The sequence below is a fragment of the Colias eurytheme genome, chromosome 5 (genome assembly GCF_061535395.1).
Source record: "Colias eurytheme isolate Ceu_HAF_F1 chromosome 5, ilColEury1 Martin Lab GWU primary, whole genome shotgun sequence".
NCBI classification, from domain to species: domain Eukaryota; kingdom Metazoa; phylum Arthropoda; class Insecta; order Lepidoptera; family Pieridae; genus Colias; species Colias eurytheme.
This window is the reverse complement of record NC_142984.1, coordinates 9,779,112-9,805,234: the sequence shown is the minus strand read 5'-3', so window position 1 is coordinate 9,805,234 and position 26,123 is coordinate 9,779,112. Positions and strand designations below refer to the sequence as shown.

General features: G+C 34.3%; 2 protein-coding genes across 2 annotated transcripts in view; one reads left to right on the top strand and one right to left on the bottom strand.

Annotated features, from left to right (window-relative positions):
• The first annotated feature begins 281 nt into the window (after positions 1-281).
• On the top strand, positions 282-4,821 carry LOC149908617 (E3 ubiquitin-protein ligase RNFT2-like). The gene is made up of 6 exons (XM_090102097.1): positions 282-573; positions 731-1,060; positions 2,780-2,934; positions 3,295-3,565; positions 3,909-4,124; positions 4,430-4,821. The coding sequence occupies exons 1-6, from the start codon at positions 382-384 to the stop codon at positions 4,661-4,663; spliced, it is 1,398 nt and encodes a 465-aa protein (XP_089958223.1). The 5' UTR covers positions 282-381; the 3' UTR covers positions 4,664-4,821.
• Positions 4,822-9,501: 4,680 nt separating this feature from the next.
• LOC149908615 (E3 ubiquitin-protein ligase RNF19B-like) overlaps positions 9,502-26,123 on the bottom strand; it is a 101,230-nt gene continuing 84,608 nt past the window's right edge. The window contains exons 4-9 of the mRNA XM_090102096.1: positions 17,925-18,039; positions 16,526-16,713; positions 15,616-15,757; positions 14,420-14,654; positions 12,843-13,050; positions 9,502-12,241 (exon numbers count right to left, since the gene is read on the bottom strand). Of these exons, the coding sequence (XP_089958222.1) occupies positions 11,880-12,241; positions 12,843-13,050; positions 14,420-14,654; positions 15,616-15,757; positions 16,526-16,713; positions 17,925-18,039 (1,250 nt within the window). The 3' untranslated portion in view covers positions 9,502-11,879. The remainder of the gene's footprint in view (positions 12,242-12,842; positions 13,051-14,419; positions 14,655-15,615; positions 15,758-16,525; positions 16,714-17,924; positions 18,040-26,123) is intronic.

Below are 26,123 nucleotides of genomic sequence, written 5' to 3'. Positions count from 1 at the left end.
AAAGAAAAATGCATGCAATGAATTTCGAAAATATTGCTTGCCAAACTCGAAACGACTTATATTATAGGTACCTGTTAAAAATATTCTTTGTTTTTTTTATTGCATCAATACATAAAGAGCTGATTGTAAGGCTTAGATCATTAAGTAAATACCATACCTACGTAACTAAAAGCTTCGTATCAAGGCGAATCAATCAAATTTTGTATTTTACGTTTTTGACAGACAATGACAATGTCATATTTATGATAATTATGATCTCATGTTTGGCACTTGACAGTTGACCTTCGCGATATAAATCGAGATCAGAATTAATATTATTTATTGTGGTGAAATGATTATCTGGTGGTGTTTATAAGTGAGAAGAGTAGAAAATAGTAGAAGATGGCGCACCAAAATCAAGTTAATCTAGATATGGGAGAGGAGGATCCGGAGGAAACCCCTCCGAGACCAGCACTTACCAGAATGGACTCTGTTACCAGACCCCCAATTCCGAACAGAAGTAATATCGGTCTTGGTGACAGACTAAACAGCATGTTCAGAGAAATCCGGCCTCTTGTGGAACACGCGCGAATGGTAAATGTTTATATTTTAAACGTCTATAATTGTGATGTAATTAGACTAACAAATTTGCTTGACGCCGTATTTATCTTTAACGTTATACATTGATGCCTTTATGACTTACCTACTATACTCAGAATAAGAAAAATTTAATCTATTTCTCTTCTTTTAGGGCAATAATGCAAGGCTATCATTGCCAACTTGGCTACCACGTAATCCACCAAACACCCACCAACTCGGAGATGGTCCACAGCGGCCACAGAGCTCAATAGCTCATGTGAACCTCGGGCCAGCAGCCCAAACATACATTGTCACAGACCGGGGAACTCCACCAGCGTTAAGGGCCCAAACTAGCCATGCCTTGAGCACTAGCATTTCTAATGATTCCAACATGTCTGAACAAGTTCCAGAGGAAATAAATATATCAGTCAATCCAGCCAATAACAATAATATCAATGATAATGCAGAGACAGATAATCAAAGCGATGATGGCACTCAGCAGGTAAACATGAAATCAAAATAATATTATGTGTAGATTTCATTAAATAATTTAATTATTGTAGCAAGTTAGTTTCAAATGAGTGATTGAATATTATAATGGAGTCAATCCAATACAATCACAAAAATTAATTGATACAATGATTTGTCAATAAAAAAAAATTATAATGTTTCAAATAACATAGGGGCCGTTCAAGTATTACGTGAGCAGATTTCTTACCATTTTTTACCCCCCCGCCCCCCTTGTCATCAAAAGTAAGCAAAGCACTTACCCCCTCCCCCTATGCTTACGTAAACATTTTTAGTAATAAATGATTTATTTTATATTGTTATTTTTAAAATAAGAAAATTCATGAAAATATTAGGTTTAACTGATACGTACATAGAGTAAATGACAAAAAAATATAATCAGAAATAAAGAACAAATCTAACAAAAAGAGTATTTTCGGAACAGTTTTTGGTATAACTTGGATTTGTCTATATGATTATGATATGATATGATATGACTAAGATATTTAAATTTAAATAATTAAAACGTTAAACTTTGGCTAATTGCATCAACATAAACGCAAATGATAACTTTCAATGGTTACAATACGTTTAGAATCCAAACAAAACAATACTGATAGATGCGCACTTGCAGCCGGCCGGCACGAGAGTGAATTATTAGACAAGTGAATAGCGCACGGTAATTTCCTTAATGCGCGGTAATTCCCCTAATCAGTTCCCAAAGCGAGTGCCTACGCATATGTATTATTTGCGGGAATCCCCGAAAAAACTTAAATAACTAAAGATGACGTAATCATCATCTAGACCCCCCCACCCCCCCATGTCATCCAAAATAAGCAAAACAGAGACCCCCCCACCCCCCCTTGGTGTTTACGTAATACTTGAACGGCCCCATAGGTATTGTCTACAATTTTTTAGTATTTAATTTCTTATTATGGTCAGTCCATGTAAATATGAACAGGGGGATTGGAAACAACATCCTTTACACTTTTAATATCTATTCTAAATATCTCTTCTTTTAGAACTGTAAATAATATTTCATTTTATAGATCCGATTTTGGTTTTTCAAATGTTTGGAAATTCATTTGAATGATAACAGAAAAAAAATATTGTTAGGGCGTTTGTGCACTGCAAGGAATTTTACTGTCCGGCATTCCGATTTTTTATGGTCCGGTATGGCACGCAATTAATCTAAATACTACTAAGAAATACTAGCTTGTGCACTATATGTAATTTTACTGTCCGACATTTAACTTTTCCCTATTTTGGATGGATTTTTGTGTCTACAAGTCGCTGTATATTATTGTTTTCGAATGCCCACTTGCTTGGATTTTACTGCATATGCCAAGTGAAAGCAAGCTCTTGTTTTACTTTCTTTTAGCTGGCAATGTGATTTGAAAAGTCGATATTGTTATTTCGATATTGTATACATTGACCTATAATTATTATTTAAGTAAGTGTTGGTAAGTTAAAGTTGTGAATAGCTTTAGCTCCTCATCACTGATTAAAATAAATAAGTGAAAGACGCATTTTAAATCTCTTATGGAACTTTACTTTTTATTATAACGAAGTAATATAATATTTCAGATTCTATATTTTTTACTTGTTTCTTGTAAAATTCAGAAACAATAATTTATAATAGCATTATAATAGCATTGTTTTGAGCACAATTTTTTTTATAACTATATAATTAATATTTCTTTCTAAATTTTAGGTTGTGGATGTTCGAGGGACCTTAAATTTACTGATAAGATATGCACCATTCTATTTCCTACTGTTTGTGAAATATTTGTATGACAGCAGGGAGGCTATTTTCACATTTATTATATTATTCTGCACATTCTCACACAGTGACAGCCTTGTTAGAAGGTAAGAGCAAATATATTATTAATTTATACTTAAAAAGTTCTGTAAATTAAATAGTCAGCCTAAATTTATAGCCACCACAGGGAAACAGACCTATTAAGGGAAATTAATATATATAACATGTTAGTTTCGTCACAACTTTTCTTCATTGAGTCAACAAAGTCAACAGAAATATAATACTACAAAATTTTCACCATTTTGATCATCAAATTCAGATTTATTTAAGTCAATTGTATAGCTCTTTAGAAAACTCTGCCTAATAGGTACTAAAGCAGAGTTTTGTTTTGGACAATTTTTGGTTGTGATTGTGAATTTATTTATTATAGAACATAATTGATTAAATATCACAACTTAAATTTTTAGGGAGCATGGAAAACAAATGAATCGCAGTTTCCTTGCGCTACTAAGCGAATTGCTGTTTACAACAAGTTGTATAGCGATCGTACATTTTCTATTCGGCCACGGGCGGTTACTGCCCAACGTTATAATGTTCCCTGGATACACTGAGCCGATAGATGTATGGGAACTACTATGGCTGGTGGTGCTCACCGATCTCATTGTGAAGATCATCACAGTGGATGTAAAGATAATTGTCACTATGATGCCCTCTATCGTGTTGCCGTATCAGAAACGGGTGAGTTGTTTGTATGATTTAGAAGTAAAATCGTCATTTGTTAATAATTATTACATGTCGATTTTACTAAAAGCAATAGTAATAGTATATAATAATGTGACTTAAATTCACGTTTTTTGGGTCAGTTATCTCAAACTCTTTTTATTTTTATTATGACTCTCACCTGCGTTCATCTCATGTATTGTTATGAGTATATAGTATGTAGTTATGAGTCATACATTTAATAATAATTAATCTACATCATAAATTGTAATTAAAAGTTACAGGTATTGCGATACAAACACATACAACACGATCATCAGATGAATCATGTTTTAATCAATAACTACAATTTTCATTACAGGGGAAAGTCTACTTATTCACAGAAGCAGTATCACAATTATATAGGGCTCTTATAACGATTCAGCCATGGATATTCTTCCTGATGCAATCCTATGAAGGTTCAGAAAAAATGGTCGGCATGTTTCTCACATCTGCGTATGTTATCGCCAAAGTGGTTGAGATTCTTGTAAGACTGCGCCTGTTTAAGAACGCAACATGGACTTTGTTGCAGAGTGTGGTAAGTTTGTTTGGATATTGGAAAACAAAATAATATGTATAATGAATTTTATTTTAAAATTTTAACGAATGGAAAAGAGGATAGGCGTCGCCACGGAATGGCAGAAAGACGCGGGTTCGAATCCCGCTTCGTGATCGATTTTTTTCTATATTAAGAACCCGGTGCACGCCAGCCTTGCGTTCAAGTTTTCCGCCGCTTTTTTGATCACATCACATCCCTAAAGCAAAAGCACTTTAATTCCCGCTTCCAAAATATTTTCCCAACTAATTATTTCAATCCCATCAAGTAAAAAACAAATTTTTCAGAACCTTGGAACGAAGCCAACATGCGAACAACTGATATCCGCCGGCGATTCCTGTCCCATTTGCCATGATGATTACACCACACCTGTCAGGTTGGGTTGCAGTCATATCTTCTGTGAACTGTGTATAGCGGCTTGGCTTGATAGGGAACACACTTGTCCACTATGCAGAGCTAAAGTGGCTGATGAGCCCACTTGGCGAGATGGCTCAACTACCTATGAACATCAATTGTATTAAGGTTTAAGAAGAATAAATAGAAAAATATGGAAAAATTGTTCGGACAATATTGGTACATCATTGGCATTTCATAAGAAATAATCTTGAAATGAACACGCATTTGTCTAGTTATATATTATATTGTGTGGACACACATTTGCGTAGATATCAGTCAGGTTGGGTTGTAAATTGTAATCGTATTTTCTTTGAAAAGTATAATATGTATTACATTGGAAATTTTGATCAGACAATATTATGAGTATGAAATTGGCAGATTTCATTTCATAGTAATAGTCTTGCATACACGTCATTTATCTCTATTGGTCTATAAGTTACCTGTGAACACATATTTATTTGTTTTAGTAGGTATGATTGCAGAAGCTTGTAATATTATGAGGTTAGATACATTCATCATTTATTAATAAAACCCTGTAATGACCATGCTTTTAATAACTATTATAACTATATAATCTTAAAATAGTAAAAAAATATATATATTATGTATCTGTCATTCCATAGCTAGACTATGAAAGTTATAAAAAAAAGAAACACAAAAATATAGACACCTATGAATTGAGTAGTTAATACTTATTACCCGTTTAATCATATAAAATATTAAAATGTTTTAATATTAATGCATATAATAAAGATTTATAAGCACATACAAAGATACAAAGACATTATATAAGAGCAAGGTAAGTTAAATCTTGACAAGGTAACATTAGTTGTAAAAGAACTTAATTGACTGACTAACGGCCCTAAAAATGTATTAAAATTATTTCATCTCAGATATAAAAAAATTTTCAACAATGATTTTGTATCGGAAAGAAGAAATTAATAATTACATATTTTGTATATTTTTTTTGTTGGATTTTGAAATTTGTCTAGATGGTATAAAATTAAAGTGTAAAGAAAATTCGAATTGGTAAAAAATAGGAAAGTTTTATACCTAAATGTAAATTGTGGAAAAATAATATAGACTACAGGCCCATGTTGAAAAAGTTATGGGTCATTTGAACCACCAGATGACCTATCTAGATCGATATAAGAGCCTAAAATAATAAGATTCAGCACTATGCCGTCACTTGTAAGCTGTGCAATTGAGTGCAGATGAGAATTCGAAAGTACAGGTAGAGATTTTTTCCCCTTGTCTCCATGATTTTTGTACGGCGTTGCGGAATAATGGATTAAAAGCAGTATTGAAATAATATGACACAGATGCCGTACAAAAATGGTGGTCCACAAAGTCGGAAATTATTTTTATTTTCCGACAATTGCCGGGTTAAATTTGTTCATTTAATTTTATACTTTCGAATTCTCATCTGCACTCAGTTGGACAGCTTACAAGTGACGGCATAGTGCTGAATCTTATTATTTTATGCTCTTATATCGTTCTAGATAGGTCACCTGGTGGTTCAAATGACCCATAACTTTTTCAACATGGGCATGTAGTCTAATACTGTTACATACATAGTACGTTCTATCTCTTTTACCCATGTGCATTGGTGATTATCTCTCACTCTCTCTATTTAAGTAAAGTATGATCTTTCGTTGATATAATATTATTTATTAGTATTAAATTTCTATAACGAAAAATTATTCGTTGGGCTTACTGGTGTTATTTTGATTATTCTGTCTGAAGATATTAAAAATAAACATTCATAAGGAAAGCGAATCTTTTTGAAATATAGGAACTAGGTACTATGTATTTTACTATGTATATTATATATGTTATTTATTACAAGTGTTTGTAAATGAATTTAATCTATTATATGTAGGCATTTGTATTTGATTAGTTAAAGCTAAAATTGTTCTAGACCTAATATTATAGACATAACTTAAAATAATTGTGTATAAAATATTGTCATTACATATTTTCAAGTTTATTATGATTCTTATTCGTACACAAGAATATTACGTCGAGGGTAGATAAATGCGGATTTGAGGTTTCGTTTAGAAAAAAATAATGATGGAAAGGCCATCAACCATGCTGAAAAACATTTTACCATTAGTTAACTCAGAAGAGAGAGATAGAAATAGTATCGTGATCATTTCTCACTTTCTAAATCTAAGCTAGGGCGTTTCCCTTTTACGGGTTTTCCTTATTCATAGTGACTGCGTATTACATTCATTATTAATATTCATAGTGACTGCGTATTTTTATTTATTTGCTTCTGGGATTCGTAAAGATGTGCTGTGTGTAATAATTCGACATCAATAGTTGGAATTTTATTTCTATAAACGTAGAAATAAATCTTATTCCCTTTTTTATAATCACGTATTATTATATAGTCGATATTATGTAGACAATAAATTCAATTCATCATTATTTTATTTACCTGCATGGTTCTTTTCTTGTTGATTTTTAATCTCGAAAAATACTTATCATAGAGTATTTTAAGTGAATTTATTTGTAAGTCATGAAACTGTATATATGTAAATAAAAAATCGATCATAAAATTATGAATTGAAATTATTTTGTTAAAATTTATTAAGACTTATATTTTGTTATTTAGTCATTTAATGGTAAGTATATTATATTATGTTATAAGGATATTACCACAATATACACACAACCAGTAGGGAAACTTCATACAAACGTTCGAAATGGCAGATGCACATGCAAGCGTGTGTTTACAAGTATTTACAGATATAAAAATACCCTTACGATTCTCGTAAACACACTTGCTTGTGTGCGTGAGACATTTCGAACTTTTGTATGAAGTTTCTCTACTGGTTGTATCTGCTGTATATTGTGATATTACGTTTATAAGAATTATTTGCAAAATCAAAATATGAATTACAATTATTCGAATAAAAGACACTTTGATGCTTTTAAATATGTATATTATAAATGAATTAATTATTTAATTAAGTCTCAAAAATTATTAATTATAGTCATTACACTTAAGGATTGTTAAATGCTTGAATAATGGTTTTAATTGATGTTTAAATAAAATCAAATCACATAGAATATACCTAGTTTATTTGTGAACAAAAAATATATTATATTCCAGAGTTTTATTTAGAACTTAATTTACTTAGTTACACAGTCTCTCTTGTAAATAACAGTTAATGTAAAGTGCACTTTTTAGGATATATAGTTACTGTTATATATGGCTCTCAGTAATATGGAATGTAGAAATAAGAAGGCTTAAATGTATATTGTAGAGAAAAATAATATAATCATATATTTCAATAACATATGTAACTTTTTGAATTAATATGTAGTTCAAATCATCCAGTTCAAAAACTGTTGAATTGATTGTAATTTTACTGAATTCCGATTCCAGCGACTTTGTGATGCGATTTGAAACATAATAATAACAGCTCCATACTAGAAACTAATACCTTACGAATGTTCATACACATTTGTATTGAAAGTTATTTCTACTTTCCAATTAGTAAATATTTTTTTTAAAGTGTTTCTATGTTATGGCCTACCACTATCATGCATATTCCAATCCGTCCTGTCTCAACAAGAGGCGACATCTGAAATATGTAATGGTGGTTAGAATTATGTATCTCTGATTTGCTTTTACATTCCATTCCTTAATTTTTGTTTGTATTTATAAATTGTATGATTTTTTTGTTTGCATTTCGATATGATTTCACCGAGACTAGAATATAACGTGACTATAACTAATTTGAATATTTAGTGTAAGTAAAATGCTTAAAACTGAGTATAGTGTGAATGTGACTGAGCTGAACTTATAAAATCCCTGAAAATCACTATAGAAATAGGAACTGTCCTCAATTGTACTAACCAAGTTGCCAAAAAGTTAAATTACTTATACAGAATGTCAAATGCTAGATTGTAATTAATAATTCAACTAAATGTATGTAAAATAAAATAATGTTCTATAATATTGTTAACGTTTCTCGTGTATAAGCATGATGTGATAAAATCAATAAATGAAACAGGTGATATTTGACTTTGTGTTTTATTCCATGTTTATAACGCAGAACCCCCATGTATTGTATGATTATTTTAGTATGTACCTTCCTCTTCCATCCCCAAGACTGAAGGCGTTCATATACCTTTTGAAAAAACGGCACATGATCATCACAAAGCATCAGAGTGCTTTGTGATCCACAATATAAGATTATATGTTACCTACAACTCAAAGGCTCAAAAATAGGCGCTGAAAAACCAATTATGCTCATACAGCGATAAAATAGCTCACACCACCTAGTTACAATAAAGCCGCGGCCGCACAGAAAAGCGGCTTGCACTTAGAACCTTACATCAGTAGTCACCTAGCGAGTAGCTTAATAAAACCAACGATTTTTCTAAATCATAATCGGTTACGGGCTTGGCGTCTGTGTAGTCACTTGGCGTGTAGACTGTAGTCGAGTTAACATTGTGTTGGTTATTAAACGCAAGGCATGAAGCATTTTAGAAACAACATCATGCGGGAGAGGCGCATGCAATGTGCGAATTTTTGGATTTAACCACAGTTGAATTGACCTTTTAAATTTTTATTTCTTCGAGTTTGTATACCCACTAAAATTGTTTATGTTGTGTCACAGTATTAGTTGCCATACTGGATAGGTCGTTAAGTTCAGTAAGGTATAAAAACGTTTGCAGATTCAGCTAGTATAACATACTACTGAATACATAATTATTTCAAATTACCTGATTTTAAATCCTAGTATTCACGTACCTATGTGTACAAAATTTGTATTAATTTAAAATCTTTCGGAACTTATAAAGTGTTAAAAGTTTTGGAATTAATTACCAGTATTTCAAGTTACTCTCCCTCTATAAGAATTCAAAATGGTTTTCTTCCACGCAAATATCTCTTGTGATATGTAGTAAGCTATATTCAGGATGGTAACCAAATAAAACAAGTACGTATTTATTAATTACACTTTATTCATTTACACTTTAAGACATAACATATCGCTTAACATTACTCTTGCCTACAAACGTGAAAAATTAAATAATTTAGATCATTAATAGTAATTATTATTCAAAGTATCACAAATATCTGATAGAACGTTGCACTGTAAGCGCGAAGCATCTATCGTTGGCCGCCATCTTGGATTCAGAATACACGAAGCTCAAGGCATAAAGAACGCATTCTTATAACCCGACCGTATTCTGACGATAATATTTGTACAAATTGTACTACTGCCAGTGGCGGAATTACAAGCAAGCTAAATCATATCAACATTTTTGTCATTTAGAAATAAAAATATTCCTATAGCAAATAATATTATACATCTCTTTCTATCTTGGCTCATAATTCTTCAAAATTAAAAATTACAATAAATATTAAATTTTGAAGGGCTACTGGCAGAAAATAATCTTTTTTCCTGTTCCTTTCTTGTTTGTTACCATTATAGCTTGAGCTTCGTATAAATCTTTCTATGAACATTCGTTTGGCGATTCCTAAAATTAGCTAACTTGTCATTTGTGCTGTATCTGTGAACGAATTTGTTACAAAATTTTTGTCTTTTGTACAAAATTCGTAATTTTTATAGATAAATTAATCACTATCGTGGTATTAACCACGTCTTTATTTCTTAATTAAATAAATTTATATTGCCTATGTCTATAGAAACTGCTTATATTTTGATGATTCAAAAGATATTTTAAAGGAAGTGTAGTTGAATTAATAAATGTTTGATTTTGCGTTTATTTGGCATATAGTTAGGTAGGTAATAATTTTGTTTTCAAGTTTTGATCAATATTCTTTCCAACAAAAACGTTCACACACACAACACTAGTTGTTTTGACATAATGCTACTCCAGAAATGAATCAGCTACCAATCAGTCCTTAATGCTTTAACATCAAGATAATTACATTACAATCACTATGATTTCGTTATTTACACGTGTGATATGAAAACGATATAATTTTACGACATTACCAAATTATATACACAGAACTGGGTATTAACAAAAAAAACATTTTTTACATAGAAAAAAAAATAAAAAAATAATATATTTGAGATCGTTGAAAAATCTTCAAAAAACGTAAGGGCTCATGAATCACGCCTGTTATAATATACAGAAAAATGGCGATATGTTATCAGCACAGACAAAACAACTATGACACAAGAGCTGACTTTGCTCTTTAGGACGGTGAAAAATTGAATCTACAATGTCCTTATATTAACAAAGGCCCGTATTAAACCCCATTGTCTTAGCGATAGCTTCACTTAACATGTATATTGTCAGAAAATCGAAGCTTAAGTATGGAGTCACATCTTTATACATAAAATTATATTGACATTTTAATCAACATAGACTGCAGAGAGCGTTACACAAATATTCGTATATTACAATTGAATATTAAGTTTTGAATTATTTTGACAACAAATCAAATATTACAGTAGCTAGCCGAATTTTCATTGATACTTAATAAGCTTTAGCACAATAATTATAAGTCCTCTGTACACTTCACTTGTATATAATACGGGCCAGTTTTTCGACCGAAGACTTGAGATTATATATCACATACACTAATTGTTTGGCTCACAAGTTTATAATAAACGTCACTCCAGTCATTGTAAAGGTTCGATAAATGTTTTTTCAAGTTCAGTCAAAGGTTATTTTTGAGCTGTTCAAAACATTATTTATTGAGTTGTTAAATTCAATATTTCTTTGTCTTCATATGAGGTTCCATTCGTTTGTGGACAAGGAACGTAAGTTAATCATAATCGAAGTATGGGACGATATGTCAAATGTTTTTTTTAGGGAATTAACTCCAATTGCTCAGTTTCTTTACAACAAGAATCATTGCAACTAATTGATTTCACTAAATCCCACATCACTGAGCTGCAGAATAACCCTGTTTATTTACTATGAATTATCCACATTATCTAGTGGAGCTTCTGCTAACAGATTTCTAGTCGTAGCTATTTGTCAGAACTGGTAGATTTGTAGACGTCCACACTATCACAGTACTTTCCAAAAAAATCTCAATCCAGCCTAGTTTACAAACACATCGACGCATCAAATCTCAATTCAGAATAGCGATACATCAATCTAGAATGTTCTACCATTCGCGGATGTTCTAGAACGATGCTCGAATGTTCTATCCTTCTCGAATGTTCTAGAACGATGCTCGAATGTTCTATCCTTCTCGAATGTTCTAGAACGATGCTCGAATGTTCTATCCTTCTCGAATGTTCCAGAACGATGCTCGAATGTTCCACCTTCTCGAATGTTCCAGAACTGCAGCGGCGCTTAATTCTCATGAAGCTTCCGCTTGCTCCCCGTTCGTTACGACTTCTCGCACGCGGCGGTCACCTCCACACTGGGGGTTGCGACGCGCCCCACGGGGGTCGGGGGTTCGGGGTCCGGGGTCGAGGTGCCCGCTTCGGGGTCCGGGGGGACTGCGGACCCGTAGAGGAACAGACTGCGGAGTCTGGCGGCGGATCGTGCGGGGCGGGAGGTGGAGGGTAGATCGTCTGGCCAGCTTGCCGCGCTGGTTGTGTCTGTGACGTCAGCGGTGACTTCTAGTCTGTGCGCCGCGGGGGACGCCGCGTCGGGCGCTTCGTGTGACGCGAGTGAACCGGCCAGACCGGCTAGGGATGGTGCCCGGACTTCTGCGTGCGCGGAGCCCGCGGATAGCGATGCGTCGCCTGGAAACAATATCGTAGTGTCATAAAACAAGTAGAGAAAAGACGGAATTTAGTTAAATAAAAAGTTCTTCGAATATCTCGATACGTACAAAATGGCTTGATATTTTCATTAATTGTATACGGTTATACATAAAAATGTCTGCATATTAATAAAAAACTAATAAACTAATTCTTGGGAAATAAGATTATAATCAATAAAAAACATACAACATTTATTTGTTACTCTATTATTACCAATAATGTTTGATGAATATGTATCATGAAAGCCTCAATAAAATCTGATATCAACCACTTTTAAATTAAATCATAACATCTACAAGACAACACAATAAACAAACAACTAGCGCTGGGCGCGAAAACTCATCTACATCCCCGGTCTTGCACACCCCTACTATAATGTAGTCACAGTGACGATCAAAGCACTCACCGATGCTAGGCTCCAAGCGGCGCGAGTACGCGTCCACGTCTATCGCGTGGTCACGGTCGCGGTCGCGGTCATAACACTCACCGATGCTAGGCTCCAAGCGGCGCGAGTACGCGTCCACATCTATCGCGTGGTCACGGTCGCGGTCGCGGTCACGGTCGCGGTCACAACACTCACCGATGCTAGGCTCCAAGCGGCGCGAGTACGCGTCCACATCTATCGCGTGGTCACGGTCACGGTCGCGGTCACGGTCGCGGTCCGTGGGCGCCGCGGCGCAGCCCCCCGCGCGGCACAGCGACACCGGCACCACGCCGTACACGTAGAACAGCAGGATCGGCACGCCGATGCCCACCGCTAGACCGGCCACTATAGGGGATACCACCAGCTGTAACACAAAAACAACACAAGTTATTCATCATTAATCGTAAAAATATATTTATGTGATTAAAAAAACGATTTCAAAGATGCGTTACAACCCCGCACTAGGCAGAGCTTATATCGCGGGGCCATAAAGCGATTATACACTGAAAAAGTATGTTTCAACTGAGACAAATTGGCCCAACTCGCTTAAGGGGGGTATTTTCTAAATCTAAAACAGTTACGAAATCGAGAAGGTAAATACCTATGTATTTGTGATTTTATACGAATAATGCGGCGATTACACCTAACGAGTACAGTGGCGAGTCAGTGTCCTCGGCCGAGTGCTCGGTTGGTATAAACACTTCAACGAGTGCTCGGCCGAGTACTCGGCCGAGAAGAGCGGCGAGACAGTCACTAGAATCCCAATTTGTTTACTCGGCCGAGTACCCACTCGCTATCCCGCTCGGCAGGTATAAACACGCACTCGTCGCGTCACTCGGCCACTCGCCACTCGTTCGTTTCGTCATTGTATTTTTTCAAAGAATTATTATTTTTATTTATTAATAATTATTATTTCTAATAAATCCTACAATTCGTTAATAATATCTGGTAACAGCCGATTTAAAACCCGTTTAAATTCTTTTTTTTTTTCGATCCATTGCAGACGTCCGCGTCGTGATCAAAACTGAACTGACTCGCCACTAGTGAAATACGTGTAAACACCCACTCGGTTCGGCAACTGTCTCGGCCGAGAGCGTATTTACTGACTCGCCACTGTACTCGTTAGGTGTAATCAGCGCATAAATTATCGTAAAATACGGTTGTAATGAGCATTTATATGATATTTTAGAGGTAACTTCAGGATTTTATTTTATCGAGCAAAATTTTTCCAATCGTGTTTTGGAAACAGTCATCCCATCACACATACGTTCTGTAATACATATTAGAAATTTCAGTGCGAAAAAACTTCAATATTTTCAATTATAGCTCATAGAAAACAGTCCATTTTGCCGTTTTCACCTACTAAGGGCCCTTAATATAATGCAATGTTATCAATTATCATACTTAACGCAAAATTTGAGTAATAAAAGAGAGTTTTTGTGCCGAGCACGCGTGTCAGAAGTGAAACTAATTTGGTAATATACAAAGATATTAAAATCGTCGCCTTACTCAAAGACGTGACGTTATTGCGATGACGTGACCTGGAAATTTTACTCTCAGCGCGCCTAACGAAGTTTCACTTCAAAAATTAACATCATGATCAAAATTGTATTGATTTTTTCTAATTGAATGAAACCCTGTCGAACAGTGGGGTTACTAATTCTTAAATGGCTTTATGTCGGCTTGGCGTTGACTTGGCACCGTCTGTCTAACTTGGCGCTTACGCTACTCACCGCAGCAGCAACAGCAGCGGCGACAGCGGCCCGCCGGCGGGCCGGCTTGGCGCGGCGCAGGCGGCGGTGGGCCCGCCGGCCCGCCCACAGCGGCAGGCCCACGAGCAGCGCCGGCAGCGCCACGCCCGCCACCACTGCGATGCCGAGCGGCGCGCCCGCCAACGTGCCGAGCTGCCAGAGCAGCTTCTTCTTGCGCGACCACGGCTTCTTGCCCCAGAACGTGCACCCGCTTGGACTGCGGACCAACATTATGGTTATGCTTACTTATTTCCACACATATATTTCAACACTGATAAGTGAAAGAACAAAATCTTAATACATATATTATGTATATATATAAATGTCGTGTCACAATGTTTGTCCTCAATGGACTCCTAAACCACTTAACCGATTATAATAAAATTCGCACACCATGTGTAGTTCGATCCAACTTGAAAGATAGGATAGGTTTTATCCCGGAAATCCCACGGGAAAGGGAACTATGCGGGGTTTTCTCTGAAAACACGGGCGAAGCCGCGGGCGGAAAGCTAAACAAAATGTTATAAAGATACAGGGAATAAAATATCAGCGTTGATTTATGCATTCACAAAATTATGTGTCTCTAATCTATCATGTCTAATCTATAATATAAAAATGAATCCCAAAATGTGTTGGTAAGCGCATTACTTGAGAACGGCTGAACCGATTTAGATAATTCTTTTTTTATTATATTCCTTGAAGTATGAGGATGGTTCTTATGTAGAGAAAACGTAAATATGTACCACGGGCGAAGCCGGGGCGGACCGCTAGTACAAAATAAAAAGTAAGACTTATACAAGGAATACATTATCTGAAACTCAAGCATCCTATTCGTATTAGTGATCGAAAACCAATAAACTGAAAATGTTCATATTAAAGTGCTACAATTCATAGCAATAACGAGAACCGATCGACTTCGAGAGGCTTATTAATATCATAAAGCTGAAGAGTTTGTTTGAACGCGCTAATCTCGGGAACTACTGGTCCGATTTGAAAAATTCTTTCGGTGTTAGATAGCTCATTTATCGAGGAAGGCTATAGTCTATATATCATCACGCTACGACCAACAGGAGTGGAGCCACGGGGGTGAAACCGCGCGGAGCAGTTAGTCTCGGATAAAATACTAATAACAAATAATTAAATAAACCCTACTACTACTAACCTAACTAAATGCTCACCTAAGATAGTGTAAGTCTGAAACCTCCTTCATACAGAGCCAGCAGAACTCCGCGCCGCACACACAGCACACCATGTGATTGCATGAACCATCTTCCACCTTTACTATTAACACTGAGCAGCGAGGGCATGGTTTCACTTCACCTAAAACAATAAATTACTATTATTATTTGTTTGAGACCTGTGTTTGAGACTATGCCTTGGATTTCTGAAATCCAAGGCATAGTCATAATCATCTTCATCAAAATATAGAATAATGATAAAACTAAAATCATTAAATGAATGTAAACTCCACATCCATTCTAAAGAAAATACATTATTTTCAACTCCGCAATATGCACTCGCAAAGTTTCAGAATTTTGCAAAATTCACAAGTTTGTGAAGTGTGTCATGTAACTTTGCAATAAAAGTAGTACGATGTAGTTCGAACCGACAGAAACATAAACTAGGAGTAACATGCAGAGCAAACACAAAATATAATTTAAAACTTGGTACTGAAGTTGCTTTCCCTTCAATCCCTTCTACCAAGTGAACTGGCACACAAAAAAATTGTATTGTTTCTTCTCCTACGCGTCTGGGACAATATTCTACAAGATTAATTCTGGGCCTGATACATACTTTTGCCACATACCATGTTACATTTTATGGTACAATAGTTGCTTTTCCACCTTCCACTTTTGTGACAAATTCCTCTAAAACCATATGTCTATCATCCAAATGATCCTAAAACGATCTTTTACAAATAATTACTCCATCTCATACACAGTATGATTGTTTTTGCCTAAGAGACAATCTTCAGTTCATTTTTTCTCTTACCGCACGAGATATAGTATCCTGCAGGTCACCAATTACCATACCCCGCTCCTTCTGGTCACCATTTCTCCTAAGAAAATCACCTACAAATCAACATACCGTGCTCCATCTCGTTGTGCGACGGCTGCGGCTGCCTGGGCGGCGGCTGTCTGCTGCGCCTTGCCGCGTCGCACGTCTGCGTCGGGTGCCACGCCGCCTTGCAGTGGTAGCAGAACGACGCACCGCAGCCCGGCGCGAGGCACGTCAGCTTGGGGCACGATGCGCAACCGGTGGCGACCACTGCGAAGCTGCAAGGACGAGAACAATGATGGGGTTTGACGCATTTGGTGCACTTCTCAACTTGTACAGAGTGTACCTACTTAAAAGGTTGATAATATTTTTTAAGAAAATAACCTACGCAAAATAAAAAGATTCTTTCATTTTTAAACAATTTTTCCAAATCTCCACTCATCATAAAAAGTGCACATTTTGTGAAGTGCACCAATTGAGAAGTGCACCAGTTGCGAAGTGTACCATTTGAGAAGTGCACCAGTTGCTAAGTTCACCATTTGAGCATGGTGTACAAGTTGAGAAGTGCACCAAATGCGTCAAACCCCAATGATTGATACATTCTTTGAAAGCTAGGTGAGGTTGTGTCGAAGCTTTGGTATTGGTCATTGGAATTCATTTGCAAGAGGGAACGGAAAGTGTTATCTATAGAAAAGACTTAGAGGCACTTCTTACTGGATTGAGAGGTGTTTTCCTTATGATCACAGGACAGGTTCCATTTGCTGATTAAGAAACAGGAGAATAAATAGTGAACAATAAAAAAAATATTATGTGACTCCTTAAAGGTCAATTGCCACGTCATCACTTAACAATCCTACCATAATAACCCTATCTAAAAAGAGGTCACTCAAAACTTGTAAGCACGTTATGTCACGTCAAAACAAACACAGCTAGGTAATCCTTAATACCTTCTAATTTTACAAGAAATTGAATACACATAGGCCGCACCGAACACCACAGACTGATGCGCTTACACGGCATTAGCTCGTTGATGCGTCATATTTTAACTGTCCAAATTACACGAAGAGGTGCCCACGGGCCAAAGGACGAGAATTACCGAGGATTATTGAATTAATTGTGTAAGCGCAGATACCATACGAGTCGTTCCGGAACATTGGGTCACATGACTTATTTACATGGTTAAGAGGATTACAGCTCTGTTAGCTCCAATTTCACCAACAAGGTAACCAATGTTTTTATCCAGATAACTTTTTGATCATTTCATTTATTTATCGCATTTCATAAGAATCCTTGTCAGTGAAATAATTGGTTCAAAATGATCACAAATATCTTAACCTTACGAAGTGCTATTATCAAAATGAACTAGCGTAATCAATAAAAAAAATCCTACAATCTAATGGCTTCAATAGTTGGTGACAATTTAACCCCTGGTAGTTTTTGCTCCTTGTCTCTACCATACAAAAATCCATTATTGTAAATTATAACATACCTGCAGTCAGGCGCCGGACACCACCTCGTGTCGGGGTCGGCCGCAAGGGCCCTCCTGACTGAGAACTCTTCATACTTGTCATATAACGCTTGGTTGTCAACTATCCGCCTTACGTCTGAAAATAACAGTATATTTATTAAATTAACTTTCTTCAAAAGCACGATGAATATAAGTCCAGAAGCCAACTTAACAAAAAATCAAACATTGATTTGGGTACCCTTATTCAGAAAGTTCTGAATCGATTTAGTATTGATTTCGACATACAGATCATAAGTAGTACATCTTGCTCAATTCTTCATCAATATATTTTTTGCCACAATTAAGCCTGACAGGAGTAAGCTAGTTACTAGTAATATAGTTAATAAAAATAGAACGTCTGTTGCGTCATCAATTAAATTTTATAAACACTGAACTACAATCTTAACAAGAACAGAGTTGTGTAGAGCAGCTGGCAATTGTCAGATTCTGTTATTTGTTGCGTGAAGGGCAATCGTGCAGACGGACAACGTAATAATTAATTATCATCGCCGCCTATAGACAAAGCCAAGAGCAGTTAAGCCTTCTTAAGGGCTTGGTCTAGTAGTGCAAACAAATGCATCCTGTCATCCTATATGTAAATAATACAAATGTACTAAGGGAAAGTTGCTCCACTTAATTTTTAAAAATTAAATCATTCGTATGCATAATTTAATATTCGTAATAAGTACCAAAAATGACAATTTGAAACAATTTTCGTGAAAATTACACCGGGTGATTTTTTTTTTATCAGTACACAAAATTTGCGAATACTTTCTATTGATATCTTCAACTTCATGTTTATATAACTGATCAACTTTTACAAAGAAATTTGGACGAAATATAAAAAAAAATTACTTTCCATACAAAATGCAGAACTCAATACATTTTTTTCGACCTAAGTTTCTTAGTGAAAGTTGTTCAGTTTAACTAATAAAACGGATAAACAAATTTTGTATATAATAAAATAATTTGGAAAATCCAAAAGTGCACGCCTCATAATTTTTTTTAATAAATATTTATTAATTATTATTTTTGTTTATTTAATAACAATTAAACCACATCGAATCAGACCCTGAAAAATGAAAGGGTTCTATTCCTGAGCATACTCAAGCGTAAGAGAAAAAAAAAAGACTCGATTAGTAAAGTATTTCGGTCGCTATCGTGTTAACAAGAAAAAGGATCCGCACATACAGACACACGGACGTCCAAGACAGAACTTTTTTAAACTGTTTTTTAACTAGTATAAATAACAAAAATGACATCAAAAATATCATGAACGTTAAAAATAGTGTTTTTTCTTAATATGTGTGTGTATGTATTATCTTACAAGTGCAATGTATGATACATAAAGACATTTTAAGTTTGAAAAATCAGATGTTTTGCGCGAAGTGACAGTAGTACCCACCTCAACGCTTCGCTTATGAGGCGTGCAAAAAATGTAATGTTTGTGTTAAATGAAAACAAAAGATATTTATTTCTGACTAGCTTCCGCCCGCGACTCCGTCCGCGCGGATGTCAGTCTTCGCGTCTTCTACAGATTTATTATATTATGTGTAATATATAGATTTATATTGATAAACCTAATAAATCTTTTGCTAGCATTCTGATGCTTTATCGGTTGCACTGGATTTATCTCTTTTTTTTCAATCGCTTGAATGATATAGGATGGGTCCTTGATGGGCATCGAATGCTGAAGTCTCGAATCAATCAATTCTGACAGTAGGCAATTTATGTAAAATCTTGATAATGGTCCATCATATTATTTTGCCTAAACGTTACATACTTTTTTATATATTCTATTTTTAACGAATTATTCACTCCAGTCCAAACAGCAAATAAGCAGACTTCTGCTTCTGCAACGTTTAGTTGTCCCTGAATTTAGAAAAAATAGTCATGATTCTTATCTATGACAAAAGTGTTATTTTTTGCATTGTATTTCAAATATTAAATTTTTTTTTAACCACATCTTCCGCATTCATGTCTTTTGCCGGAATTAGACATTTAACTTCTACTAGTCCCATTTTCCCTTTTTGATATGGGAGTGTATAAAGTAAATTTTTTAGATATTTCTCGTTATACTTTTAAAAAGTTATTATTGTCATTTTGCTCATTAGGTAAAGTAATTTCGATATCAGTTTTAAGTTTTTTGATACCTGCAATAATAACGTCATAATCGCCTACACATACTTATCGATTACACCCTGTATACAATCCACCATCCACATTCATAATGTTTTCCTGTCCTCCTCTCCTTTACGCTGTTCACCGATACATTTGAAATGAGTAAATCTGCTACCACTGAAGGATGTTTCATTGTGATCAGCAAATTTTCACCACTGTTGTCGATTATTTGTTTTTCATTTTTAATCAGCAATTGGGAATCATCAGTCAAAAAACAAATTTTTTGCAGATTGGTGATGTACCCTAACAATACGTCGAAAAGGGAAAGCATCAACGAATTATCGTTTTCGTCCTCTTTTTTTATTCTTCGCGCCTCTGTTACTTCTGTTTGTTTAGTTCTCAACACCCACTGAATTTTCTATGTTATTGTGAACTTCCATTATATCTGAGTTTTGATGATGTGATGATAATCCATTCGTTTTAATATTGGTACTTAGAGTTGGTAGACTAAACTAGAAATGGCGGACTAAATTTGTCAGCGCGTCTGTAAGATCAGAATATAAAACCAACATCCTGTATTTAAGTTACAAAATTAATAATCAAACAACATTAGCGGCATGTTTTTTGATTATTAATTTTGTAACTTTATTAACGTTGAAAATGACTAGAAGATAAAATTAAAAAATTTTGGAGTAAACAAATCATTTTCCCCGTATGGGGATTTCCCCGGATGAACTTGGGAAGTTCAAGTTCTCAATACAAGTTTATATTATATTTCGTATTTCTCAAACGAAAAATAAACATTTTTGGAACTTCAAAAAAATTATATTATAAGAAAATTTATGAGCTTACTTTAGTTTTAAAGAAATATACATCCCTTTACTGACACCCCGTAAAATAAAGAAATTGTTGCCAATCACCTTTGCAATCTATTTGGTTTCATTAACTTTATGTTCGAAGATAATTTTTTTTTCTAGTAGTTACACGCGTATTTTTTTCGTTTATTTTCCATATCGAAATCAAATGTTTAAAAATACGAATATTTGCACAAAACTAAGATAAAAATAATCAATTAACAAAAATATTAAATTTAATGAAGTAGAGCAACTTTCACTTCGGTATGAAGGAAAATCGAGCGTAGAGCACACGTCAGAACGCTCCGGCCCAAGGACTAAGGAGCGCGACTAAAGAAATTCGCTAGGATTTTTACTAATTATTTTAAATATTTTTTTAATATTTAAAGAATTATCAAAATTAAAAAACAATTTTTTTTAAAGGATTAATACTCATTGGTCTTAAACCAACTCGAATAAATTAATGGAAAAAATAACTTTTAGCAGTATTTATCAATAGATTTTGTAAGGCAAAAAATGGGAAATTTAATGAATTTATAACGTTCTAATTAAGAAAATCATAAGTTTTTCGGCAATTGTATTCAGCAGTTTTTAATAACGACTATATAAGGATAATAATGCGCTGATCAGATTGTGTAAATTGTAATCGGTTGCAACGTAGTGAGTGCACAAACTTAGCTCGAAATGTCTTTGGGGGAAAGAGACTTATCTTGAAGGCCTGATTAAGGTAACATAAAGTAACTTTACAAATGTGAAAAAATTCACGCGCATTGCGTATATAACACTAATTGATAAACAAGAAAAAAAAATTCAGTTTATCATTTCATTAGCCGGGAAAAAATTGTCAAATAACTTGTTGAAAACGCAATTTTGCTAGACTGCAGCCTTAAGGTATTAATTGTTATGATACCGCATATTACATTTTGTCAATACGTTTCTGAAACATCCTTTGGGAGATCTTGTTGATTATATAATATCATTTTATTTTGTACACGACAATTAATAATTCTTTATAGGATTTGTACTGCTAAGTGCGAGGCAGTCTCGTTCTTTCTCTCGGAATTTTCGTAACTCTTTCTTCGATTAATTGTTCGTTACGTCGTTGCTCTCTCCTATACACTTTAATTACTCCATTATCATCATCATCATAATTATCAGCCTATACATTTGTCCACTGCTGGACTTCAGTCATGGCCTCAGTCACGCCACTGAGCCCGGTCGTTCGCTCGTTTAATTACTTAAAAATGGTTTATCTAAGCGCACATCAATTGTAATGTTAAAAATCACTTAAACAGTGTATCGAAAGCATGCATAAAATGAGCAATTACATTTCGTTACGTACGTATAATGCATAAATCTAATCTCCGACAATAACTCAATAAATAGAGCGTGAAATCGAAAACGTAACCTATTTCCATACAATATTGATAGTATTGAATTAATAATTAACTTTAAGATAAACATTTGTATGTAATCACAATTTCATAGTTAAATAAAACATTTGTTTAAAAAAGTTATGATTGTTTTAATGTAAAAAGGGAAGAACCTAGGAACCGAGAAAAAAATCATATTAGGTACATATATCGTATATCAAGTAGAGGTTAATCAAAATAAAAACAAAACATTATCCCTCATCCCTGTTGTATTGAATTGGATATATTTCCAATACCTTTTCGTCTTATATTTCCTCATAAGATATTAAGAAATACGATATTATTGGTATTACATTATGACTAGGGATGTAACGATACCGATACAGATACCGATATATCGGCCGATATATCGGCAAGCCGATATATCGGTATCGCCGATAATAAATCAACCGATACCGATATTTTTTTATTAAATTCTTTCTTTTCTTTTATGTTTTTGCATTGTATTCATTCATATTGTATTATTTCTGTTTCTGTAATAGTGTTAAGGAAGAGCGGAACCTCCTGACACAAGCATTTTATTTGCTTACTAGGAGTGTTCCAATCACAAATTTGTTTATGTAAAGGAAAGAAATAGATAATTTTGAATTTTTTTAATTTTTAACGTGATAACGTTTTTAAAATCGTTTTAGTCGGGTGACATGTTCATAAACTTGTGTCACACCAAAACCTCACGAGCGCGATCACAGGTATAACGAGAGAGAGACGGACCGATCTCCCGTTTCATCTCGAGCGCTGCCACTGCATTATGTTATCACGTAAACATCTCGATCGTAAACCTACTTTACAAACAACCAATTTTTTTGATATCAAATAATTCAAAAAATCCGCGCCCAATGAACGATGCGGGAGGCCGCCCGCGCGTGCGCACTTTGTTTTCTGAAAAAACTCTACCAATACTGCCGTCCTTTAACTAAAAAGCCGTTAACCCTCAAATGGTCAATTTTCAGTTTTAAATGTAGGGTGATAGAGTTCAGAATTCTCTATCTTTCTGTCTAAGAATCATTAATAGTTATAAATATATGAAAATATTGTAAGCCGTTAAGTAACACAATTTTCAGCGATTCCATAACTTGAAAGCGTCTAACCAACACTACTTCGCTAAATTTCCTTTAAAGTACCTTAACCGCCAGATTTAATAATTATTTTTTAGCTTTTTACTTGACTAAAAGTACGTTATCAGATTATACTTGACTATAGGGACGCAAAAGGACTATAACTGCTTTATGATATACTTTCATATAACGATTCCAATGGAAATCCTTACCTTATTTGCAGTTACTCGCCCTTAACGCTTTTTTAGTTAAGTAATTTTATTTAGGAAAAATTCTAATAACACTTTTTTGCTTAGCTACAAAGCAGCTAACCCTCATTTTTTAGCTAAAAGGCAGTTATCCGATTCTGGTGATGCATCAGTTTTGGGGATGAGAGTGATGATGAAATAATGTCGCTCCCAAGCAGAGTACCGATTGTTTTTGATTTTCTTTTACAAGACGTATTGTTTCTGATCAGGTTTACTAAGTTTTAAACAATCTAGCAGCTAAATTACGGAAAATATAACAAGTCAAAGTTACGAAAATTTGGTAGGTAATGGTTACGACAGTGCGAACTTTCAATCGTACTTCTCTGTTTAGACTCTGATTTGTCACTGTAACCGAGAAAGAGAAGAAAGACAGTCTGTACTATTTAATTTTTAAAACTATTTATTAATTATGTAATTTACCCCTTGGGTGGAATTAGTAATCGACTGTCAAGCAATGTACTAGAGATGGTGATACAAAAATTGTTAGGAGTACACTACCTTTGACCCGCTGACGGGGAGTCCATTTTGCAACTATTGCTATTTTTTCTTATCTTTATATGTATTAGATTATTAAGATTTGTATTTTTTACATTGTAGCAAATAAAAATTTTTCTACCTCCTGCTATTTTCCACATATTCTGGTATATTATATTTTCTGAATGTGGATGAAAGAGTCTTCTAATCATTTGATAAGCGGTTCTACATTATTTATTAAGAGCATCCCACATGTAAGAGCTTGAAGCCCTATTGAAACCAGGGTGTATTTTTTCAAAAACCTTGTGCACAAGTCTTAATTTTTTTTTCAGGAAACGATTTATGTTTACATTGTTTGTGGTTCTATATGTACTCAATATCCGTGACTCGCATGATGGCTTCGCAGAAGAATATTTATAAAATAACGTTAAAATTGCAATTCTAAATGAATATACGGTTCCAAAAAAGAAAAGCGAGAAGATTTATCTCAATCTTAACCCATTAATGAGCCACTGTAATGAAACAAACGTGAACATGACGAGAAATAAAGGTTAATTTTATCGAAAACTTAAGAGTCATTTAGTAAAAGAGTTTAAAATACTTGTTACTCACAATAAGACGCTAAAACCATTAATTTAGATAGTGTTTAAATCCTTAATACTTAAACCTAAAAGCTTTTGATCCTTTTCCTTTCCATTGGTTGACCTAGAGGATGTAATTCCCGAGAGCAAAGCCTCAGACAGCAGCAAATTTTTAACATTAGTAAGATTAAAATTTAGTACAACTATATAGAATCATAGTACAAAAGCATCCAAAAGCCCTTAAACGCTGATTATAAAGTTTTTGAAATTTAAATTAAAACGAAAGTCTTAGCTTAAAAGTAGTTATAGTAGCTTAACGACGTTTTAGGTAAGCATTTTATTAACAAATAAAAAAAAATCACAAAATGAAAATAAAAATACTAAATTACTTAGCTGAAAAGTCGCTATGGTATGTGAAGTGCCGTCTTGTCCAGTAAATAGTTAAAATTTTCAGATTATATCTAATATCTAATATCTAATATATATTATAAAGGCGAAAGTTTGTAAGGATGTATGGATGTATGGATGTTTGTTACTCTTTCACGTAAAAACTACTGAACCGATTACAATGAAATTTAGCACACATATAGAGGGTAACTTTGATTAACACATAGGATAGTTTTTATCCCGGAAATCCCACGGGAACGGGAACTATGCGGGTTTTCCTTTGCAAACGCGGGCGAAGCCGCGGGCGGAAATCTAGTGCTGAACTAAACGAGAAAAAGTGAATTTAAAAATAAATTATAACAGTTTCTGGGTAAAAACTAATATTTATATATAATATAATTAAATGTCGATCGATGTATCTCACAATAATTATTGTAAGTGTCATAATTTTTAAGAAATAACGATTTCCGTGTTTTTTGCCATTTACTCGAAACTCACTTCGTGGGCTTAACGGCTTTCTAGTTAAAGGACGGCAGAATAGTAAACTTTTATTAGGTACTGATTGTATGTGTATTACTTAAAGTTTAACTGACTTCGTAAAATAATTATACCTACTAAAATAAATGGTTTTGTTGTTTTTTGATTTGGCATTTTTATTTAAAAGAATACGATTAACAGTTGTCTCTGTTAAATGTTGGTAACTTTTTATGCATAATTCACTATTTATTTTTCTACCAAGCCATCGATATCGGTATCGGTATCGGTATCGCCGATACATTACTACAAATATCGGTATCGGTATCGTATCGGCAAAATCATGTATCGTTACATCCCTAATTATGACCTAGATAATTATGATAATCTCAACAAACAAATATGCTGGAATGAAGTGATAACTCTAATGATTTATCGTTCTAGGAAAATATTCATAATATTATTAGATTAGCATACCAATAGACAATCTTATCTAAAGCAAGTGACTTGAAATTAAAATCGAATTAGGAATTGATCGTAAAAATGTGATAAAA

What these genes read in the sequence shown, in the direction of transcription:
- LOC149908617 (XM_090102097.1), top strand. Translation starts at nt 382, where the DNA reads ATGGCGCACCAAAATCAAGTTAATCTAGATATGGGAGAGGAGGATCCG. An exon ending in AGTGACAGCCTTGTTAGAAG is followed by an intron (nt 2,935 to 3,294) that starts GTAAGAGCAAAT and finishes TTAAATTTTTAG; the next exon opens with GGAGCATGGAAAACAAATGA. An exon ending in GGACTTTGTTGCAGAGTGTG is followed by an intron (nt 4,125 to 4,429) that starts GTAAGTTTGTTT and finishes CAAATTTTTCAG; the next exon opens with AACCTTGGAACGAAGCCAAC.